Source organism: Ixodes scapularis, unplaced genomic scaffold, assembly GCF_016920785.2.
Source record: "Ixodes scapularis isolate PalLabHiFi unplaced genomic scaffold, ASM1692078v2 ptg001510l_1__unscaffolded, whole genome shotgun sequence".
NCBI classification, from domain to species: domain Eukaryota; kingdom Metazoa; phylum Arthropoda; class Arachnida; order Ixodida; family Ixodidae; genus Ixodes; species Ixodes scapularis.
This window is the reverse complement of record NW_024610157.1, coordinates 5,502-14,031: the sequence shown is the minus strand read 5'-3', so window position 1 is coordinate 14,031 and position 8,530 is coordinate 5,502. Positions and strand designations below refer to the sequence as shown.

Genomic DNA, 8,530 nt, shown 5'->3' with positions numbered 1-8,530 from the left:
TCGTATTTCAACCCCTCTCATTTGAGCCCGTTCTCGTTTCGCCCTTCTCACTTGGCCCTTCTCAAAACAACCATTCTCAAAAAGACCTTCTCGCTTTGACCTGTCGCATTTGGCCCTTTCCCATTTCGTCCTTCGTATTTCAACCTCCCTCATTTGAGCCCGTTCTCTTTTCGCCCTTCTCCCTGGGCCCCTTTCAAAACAACCATTCTAAAAAAATATCTTGCTTTGACACGGCACATTTGACTCTTTCTACTCCAAATTTGTTTTGTTTTTTGGGGTAATATATATTCATAAATTCACTAATATTTCCTGTTGTGTGTGTGCCACGCTATTGGCTTAATCTCTCTGCCAATGATTTTAGCCGTGGGTCGTGGTCGTGGACAAAAGCTACTGCCTGACTAAACAACAGACCAACTACTTATCGCAGACAGATCACAGTCCGAAATGTCACTTTCTTTGAGGTCGCACTTTGCTTGGAAACAGAGTTTCCAAGCAAAGTGTCCATTGTTTTCTTTCTTTTCTTTGTGTTCGTTTAGAGAAAGAGAAGCAGGCGACATTGTACAAACGTATTACGTTATCTATAGTGTTTGTATTTTTGGGGGGTGAGAAGTGTGTGTGTGTGAGGGGGGGGGGAGTGGGGAACGCCGGATGGGAGAACAACATAGGTCGAGAGAAAGTGGGGACTGTGAATCCAGTTCTTTTGTTGTCCGGGGTGGGCCGTGGGTGGTGGGAGCTGAGTCATAAAACGCTGAACCGTCAACTTGCACCCGGAATTCCATGATCGAATCGTCGCTTCACTCGACAGCGAGACGTCAGTCAGGGAAGATGGACAAGTTTGTTCTAAGCGAAACGCAAAAAAAGAAATTGTGTCTTCACCTTGAAGGCTACAAGTATTACAAACGACGACAGAATGCAAACGGAACGATCGCGTGGCGTTGTTGCCGTTACACTTCATCAGGATGTGTGGCTTCGATATTGACCGAAGAAGACAACGTGAAAAGCAGATCACGTAAGTTGCTATATTCGATTTGCCTTTGACGGTCTGTTTCAGCATGATAGAAATCGCTATTTGTTTTCGTTCCTTACTTACTCTTATCAGCACCACTTAGTACAAGCCTAAAGGCAGTTAAAGTGTCATTGCCCATTCACGTTCCTATTTACTTATAGACGATCATAACCATGCACCAGACGAGGCGACGCTTGTGAAGGACCAGCTGCGCGTGGCACTGAAAAAGGCAGCAGCAGCCAACCCCAATACGCCCGTGCCAAGGTTGTTTCAAGAGGAACTTCTCCGAACTTGTTCTGCAGTAGGTTTTACATTATTACATCTATCGCGTATAAAGAAGTATTATTCAAAGTTAGCTGAACCAAATCACTAAATTTATTCTAGGTGCCAGATGAAGTCGCAGCAGAAGTACCCACGTTTGCCACCCTCAAGGATACGATGTATCGGGAAAGGCGTTCAGCGCAGCCACCGCTTCCATCATCAGCCTCCACTCTGCAACTCAACGACGCCCACAAAAAGACAGAAAGCGCAGAGCCGTTCCTGGTCGTCGACGACCGCAGTGATCCCTCGTCTTGCATACTTGCCTTCGCTACACGAGATGGAATGCAGCGGCTGTCGTCAGCCAAAATTATTTTTGCGGATGGGACGTTTTTTGTTGTACCGCACATCTATGACCAACTTGTAACCCTGCATGTTGTAACCGACGGCGTGCATAGCGCAGCGGTTTACTTCCTGTTGTCGGGTCGGTCACGACAAACCTATGTCCGTGCTTTTCAAGGGCTCAAAGCTGCATTCATATCGGCTGGGATTTCATTCTCGACCCCTGATATTTTCATGACGGATTTTGAGCAGGCGCTTATTGGTGGTCTGCGCGACGTGTTTCCTCAAGCTGCTCATCGCGGGTGCCATTTTCACTTTGCGCAAAGAGTATGGGCTTCCGTTCAGAGGGCTGGGCTCCAAAGTGCATATTCCAGTGATAACCAAGTAAGGGCTCTGATTCGTAAGCTCGTGGCACTTTCCTTTGTTCCGCCTTGTGATATCCCTCGCGCCTGGGCGTTTCTGCATCAGGAGGGTCTATTGCTCGGTATACCGGAGCTACCTGCTGTACTCGATTACTTCGACGCGACGTGGATAAGTGGCATTTTCCAACTCGAACAGTGGAACCACCATGGAAACAGGGGACCCAGAACCAACAACCACATGGAGGCATGGCATCGAAAAATCAAAGGCATGTCAGGAAAAGCGCACCCGAATCCCTTCGCGTTCATTGATTTAATCAAGAGAGACGAGGCCCAAACAAGAGTCCTCTTGCTTCAAGTTGCAAACGGGGGAGCCGTACGTGCGCAAGGCCGCAAGTGGGCCAATAAAGACAGAAAACTGGCGGAGCTTGAAGGCCGTTTCAACAGCGGCGCCATTTCGCTTTTTCAATTTCTAAACTTGGCTCAAGCTTTTTCTGGGCTGTAAGCATTGTTCAGAGCTTTAGCCGGAAAAATAAACGCGCGAAAATGTTGCCGTTGACTCGTTGTACGAATGTGAAAATGTGTGAAAAATAAAACCAAGTTGTTCGTCCGTAAAAGATGGTATCCCTTTCTTCGAATGCAGAAAAATGAATTCGACAAAGCTTCATATTGCCCGTTCGCGCACGGGCAATATGAGAATGGGCCCAGTTGCGAAAAACCGATTCGGATCTTATGACAATATTCCACCGAGGCGGACGAAGTGAGAATAGGACTAAATACGTAAGGTTCAAATGCGAATGGTGCGTTTTCAGATAGCGGGCAAAAAGAGAAGGGGCCCAGTTGCGAAAATACTGATTCGGACCATATGAGAAGGTTCAAACGAGGCGGACCAGGTGAGAATAGGACGAAATCCGCAAGGTTCAAATGCGAATGGGACGTTTTCAGATAACGGGCAAAATGAGAATGGGCCTATTTGAGAAAAACCTGATTCGGATCTTATGAGAAGGTTCAAACGAGAAGGACCAAATGAGAATGGGACGAAATGCGCATGGTTCAAATGCGAATGGGACGTTTTGAGATACACCCGTAACACACACACTCAAAAGTCGTTCCAAGCAAGGGTAGTACTTCACTGCATTGTATGTCTTAATGTGGGGAAGCCCAACACTTCTGAGCAATCCCCATAATTAGGAGCGGAAGGCTTCGCCTTATTAAATGCTGCTGTGAAGCTTCCTGGCTCCTTTATAAGTGTATGAACGTGTACTTATCCCTGGGCAAGCGTAATTGACATGGTGCGATTTTGATATTCTTTTTTTGCGGCTGCGACGTTGAGGACCGTAGCTTCCCCCAAGGTTTGTTATAATTATTTTTAACACAGAATGTGTTTCATCGGCCGATTTTCATAGAATTTTTGTTTGGCTGTACAGCCGGCTGTAACAGCAGGTTTTTGCGGTTGTAATGAAAGCCCGACACTAAAAAGCGTTACGACGATAGGAAGACTTCAGTCCCCCGGCAAGATTTAAATTGTGAGTCAGGGGCGGTGGCATGAACCACGCAAAAGTGATCTCATTCGCGTGGCTGAATGAGCTCGAAAGCTTCGCGGCTGATGAAAATGATGATGCTTGTATTGAAAAAAAAAAAAAAAAAAAAAAAAAACAGCAACAAAAATTTTTTGGTCTTGCTGGAGATTAAGCTGGTCAAGCTGGTAATTTAGCTGGTCAAGCTGGTAGTTTAGCTTGTCAGGCTGGTGACTTTTTTTTTAAATATCTGGTCCGTTGATGCACGTTACGGCTTGCGCAGCCTTCGCTCCCGTTGATTGGTAGAGCGGGAGGTTGTGGCGACCGCAATTTGGCTGCAGCCAGTTGTTAAGGATGGCGCAAGTTTTTCAATGATAGTTAACGAAGAAGAAGCCTCGCGCCGCGGCATGCTTGCAGATGGTAAATGCCCGGGTGCTGTGGTGTGCAACGCAGGTCAGTGGTTCCACTCCTTAACAGGGTTCAATCCCCACCCCTGCCCGTTTCGATTTTGATGAGCGTACCGGTGTGCGGTCGTGTATCACTATTGCGCGATGCACGTGAAAGTCTTCAGGCTAGCGGTTATGCTGCACTGGCTACACTTCTCATCTACAGCTGGGAGACAAGTCGCCCGTTGAGGCAGACTAAATTCTAGGCTGTAAAAACACACACACACACACACAGACACACACACACACACACACACACAAACACACACACACACACACGCACGCACGCACGCACGCACGCACGCACGCACGCACACACACACACACACACACACACACCAATTTTTTTGTATGAATTGCGATAGCAGTTGTTTAGGACAACTTCAAGGACGACGTCAAAGGCGACCTTAAGGACGACCTGTAGGACGACGTCAAGGTCGTCAGGTCCTTCGAAGACGGTGCGAATCTGAATGAGGGCGAGAATGTCAGCCGAAATGGTCTACTGTGTATACCTACTGCCCCTTAGGAGGCCAGAAACTCCAAGATATCCTGACTGGGGGTCGCATATAAAGGACGCGCGTGCGCACTGGGTTCTTGGCAGCAGGCACGGCGCGCCGTCAGGGAGCGCGGCAAAGAAAATCGGTCGGCGCTCCGGCGTGATCTGTGTGACGTCACCTCCGTGAACAAGTTTTCGTGAGATCGATATTTCAATCCAACACTTGACTGAGGGAATAGGGGCAGTCGCGTCACACGGGCGGGCCGCCCCGGGTGCAGCGCTCAGGGGGATGCAACTGTGCAGTAAAAGGTGAGGGGGGGGGGGGGGGGGGGGTAGCGGTTGGCTACCGCCCCGGGTGCCGCTTACCCTAGTGGCGCCACTGAATACTGGACACTCTCCTCGTTTGCATTGGACAGAACGACGGCAGCGCCATAAACCACCCCTGTTGGAGTGCATGGTTTATTTGGCGACGTCTCTCTCCCCTACCCGCTTCCTCTCACCGCCAGATCACGTGAAGATGACGCCTCGGAATAGGAAGACCTAGAATTGGGGTAGTGAGCTCACCGCCCTCTCTCGCCCATGCTTCGAGGTGCGGCGTTCTATATCAGAGGCCGACGGGGGCGCTGCTGTTGACTTCTCCTGAAGCGTCCTGCATACCGGTCACGGTGTGATCCCTACTGCGTCCGTCCGCGTGTGTTTGCGTTCGGCTTCGGTGTTGACGTCGAGTGAGTGCAGTTTGCGTGTGGTCGTCTGCGTGAATTTGCCGTGTGGTCCCTGTGATTACCGATGTCTTGCAGTTTTATTCTTTGACTCGAATGCAAAAACGCCTAATCATCATCAAAACTTCTGTTTCGCGTCTGGCTATAGAGCAAGATACGCTCGCGTGAAGGACGCGCCAAAGGTCAAAAAGTCAAATTGGACGTTTAGTGATTTATACAGCGTAAGGTCAGTCTGCTAGGATAAGGCGACACTGGTTTACACTGTAGATGAGCACTTTTGCCAGTGCAGTACGACTGCTAACCTGGGGTCTTTAACGTGCATCAGGCAGTATAGTGGCACACTACCGCACGCCGGTACGATGCTGATCCAGATCGAAACGGGCAGGGGTGGGGATCGAAGCCAGGATCCCTGGGTTCTGCAGCGCGAGCTTTCGCTCCACGTGCTCCGAGCTGAGTGTGCGCCTTAGCCCACTTGGTCCTTGTTTTCGCCGCTCCTCGTCTTCGGTGTACCCGAAGACGAGGAGCGGCGAAAGCGGTTGGATAAGAACTTATGTTGAGCGGAAAAGACGTTGGATGAGACCTCTGCTGTGTGCGAATTACATTTTGAACCACAGTACGTAGTTTGAGATTACGTGCACGTTATCAACGGTGAAGAGGTACGCGTTCAGCGTGGGAAACCGATGCGTTCGGCCGACGTAGTTCCTATGATTGTTCCGAATCTTCTAAGCATTCTAAGAAAACATCAAAGCACACACGCGCTGACACGCTCGCGATCGCGGAAGTGCGCGGGAAAGCTTCAGGAGAGGCAAAGACAGCCTGGCAACCAAAGTTACTGGAGCAAGCTCAGTTTCGCAGCTCCCTTGTGTGTGTAATACACCACAGAGATCAGAGTCAGCTCATTGTGAGTGTTCTTTCTTTGAGTGTTTTAAATTTATTTTTGTGTGCGTCTGTTTCCTTGCACTGTGAAGTTTAGTATGAATCAACAACTCGCCCCAGCTCAAGTATTGCTATTCAAACTCCCACGTCGCAGACGGAGCTGTGAAACTTAGAGTGCCTTCCCCTAGTGAAACTAAACTTGCTCCAGTAACGTTGATCAGAATGTCGTCACGATGCACTTTGACGATGCAGTTAACTGAGTGGTCGAGACGAAGCCGGAGATCGTTTTGCATCGTAAAAGATGGCGACCCTAACATATGCATCTCTACTGTTGGGTTCGCTAGCGGATCGAGTTTCTAGAGATCACCGGGATGCTTTCGAGACGAGCGATGCGAGGTTTGTGGGCGAATACCGGCTGACCAAAGGGGTGACTCGCTGGCTGTGCGACCAGCCTCGCGGAAAGCTCCAGCGGCGTCGCGAAGAGCCCCGTGTGCTGACGGTCGAACAACAAGTCCTCACAGCTCTACGCTTCTACGCCGCTGGCGGCTTCCAGGAAACTGTCGGGAGTGACGAAAACATTGGTGTTCACCAGTGCTCTGTGAGTCGCGTACTTGTTGATGACACCAACGCTATCATCGATTGCCTCGGATCGAAGTGGCTGTGTTTCCAGCAAACTCAAGCAGAAAAGGCGCTCACAAAAGGGAAGTTCTTCGAGCGATGCAAGTTCAGCGGCGTGACCGATAAATATTCTAATTACCCTTACACGATTCAACACGATTGTGTTTTCATTTGAGTGCACCTCATATAAGCGATTTGGCTGAGCGAAAAGCCAAGCAACGGTAACAGGCTTTAAGTTGAGCTAGTTGGTTCATACTTCAGGTAGAGAGAGAGAGAGAGATACTTTATTTTAGAGCAGATACTTCAGGTAAGGCCAGATGTACTGAAATAAACATACACACCAAGAAAAGACCATACACACCGTGGGACTAACAACTGATTTTCTTTTTCCTCCTCTTCTACTACGAACCCCACTGAGGGAAATATTCTCCTTTCTTCTTTTTTTGCAGCCTTCTTCATCAAACATTAGATCCCCGAAGGAACATTTTTTCTTTTTCATGCAGCACGAGAGAAGTTGCACTAACGCAGTCAAAGTCCAAAAGTCAAATTTGTCGTTAGTTGTTTATACACCGAGAGGTTAGTCTGCCTGAACATGGCGACATTGTTACTCACTGTACATAAGCAATTTAGCTAGTGATGTATGACTGCTAGCCTGGGGTTTTTTCACGTGCACCACGCAGTAGTGATACACGGTCGAGCAGCACAAGCTAAATCCAAATCCCGTGCTGGGGCGTGGCACACACGAGTATTCCAGCGGCCCTTCCGTACTGCTCACGTTTTGATGGACGGGCCTTGGGCGTTCAGCTCGTCCACAATTCTGTCCCGCAACTCGTCCCGCTCAGGCTTGGTCAGAAAACTGTCAGTGGCGGCCCTCACTAAACTTCGTTTCTTGTCAAAAAGTCGTTCAGAAGGGTAATCTGGAGGACCGACACGCGAGTACTTCCACTTCTTCCTGTTGTCGGCAATGACTGCCTGCCTGCACAACGTAGAAAGCTGCAGCAAATGCGTTAAAAGAATTGGCATCTTCTACTTTTGACATTGTTCATCTTGTCACAAAGGACAGAAAACACACCTCCTTCCTTTGAAATCTTGTGATTCCGCCGCGTAATCGCGAGGCAAAACTTAGAATATTCCTCGACCTTCAGCCGCGAGAGGCGGCCATGAGAAACACGCGGCATGACGCCAATCGGTGTCTTGTAGAAAGACAGCAAGTTGTGCAAATACCTGCTGGATAAAAGGTTTTCTATAAATCTTATCGTTCCAACATAAATATAAAGGCGTCACAAACCTGGTATCATCGACAAAACTTTTATTATACGGAGTTTTAGTGGCGCCATCTATCCTAGGTCCACAAAACCCTCAGCTCTATCTACTACCGCGAACATCGGAACAGCCGCCAGAAGCCGGAGGGGAAGGGGGACAGGGCCAGACGGGCGACAAGCAAATACTCGTAAGGTATTTGCGACAGGTATGGCCGGACCTGGATGAGACTTTCCTCCTTTCACCATATTGTTCGCGCTGCCCCCGCCAGCACGTGGTCACGCGGTCTCGCGAGCGGATGAATTCTCGCTGCTCACTGTTGTGTGCAGTGCAGGCGAAGGCAACGTCAGGCGAAGAGAGATAGAGGGAACACTAGGAAGGCGGGAGATGAGAGCAAAAGAGGGCGAGGGGAGCCAGAGAGAGCGCTAGGAACGTTAGAAAGGAGAGGGGGTTTCCCGCCTTTTTTGCTTGCCCTTTCTCCTCTCTCCTGACGTTACCTCTGCCTGTGCTGCACCCAACTAGTGATGACACGGAGTATAAAAGAGCATCACCGGAACCCCGCGCCACACCATTGACGTCAGAGCGCATGTGGCTCGGAAGATGTTGAAGGAGTTGAGAGGTGCCGAAAACAAC

General features: G+C 49.4%; 1 protein-coding gene across 1 annotated transcript; it reads left to right on the top strand.

Annotated features, from left to right (window-relative positions):
• Window positions 1-718: 718 nt before the first annotated feature.
• LOC115328198 lies at window positions 719-2,582 on the top strand. Its single transcript, XM_040209302.2, has 3 exons — window positions 719-1,009; window positions 1,168-1,307; window positions 1,391-2,582. Exons 1-3 carry the CDS (start codon window positions 778-780, stop codon window positions 2,468-2,470), a joined length of 1,452 nt encoding a protein of 483 aa, XP_040065236.1. The 5' UTR covers window positions 719-777; the 3' UTR covers window positions 2,471-2,582.
• The last annotated feature ends 5,948 nt before the right edge of the window (window positions 2,583-8,530 follow it).

Bases quoted from the DNA above. Each gene is read 5' to 3' on its own strand.
- LOC115328198 (XM_040209302.2), top strand. From the start codon at position 778: ATGATCGAATCGTCGCTTCACTCGACAGCGAGACGTCAGTCAGGGAAG. The intron at 1,010-1,167 runs GTAAGTTGCTAT...ATTTACTTATAG, and splicing joins CAACGTGAAAAGCAGATCAC to ACGATCATAACCATGCACCA. The intron at 1,308-1,390 runs GTAGGTTTTACA...AATTTATTCTAG, and splicing joins TTCTCCGAACTTGTTCTGCA to GTGCCAGATGAAGTCGCAGC.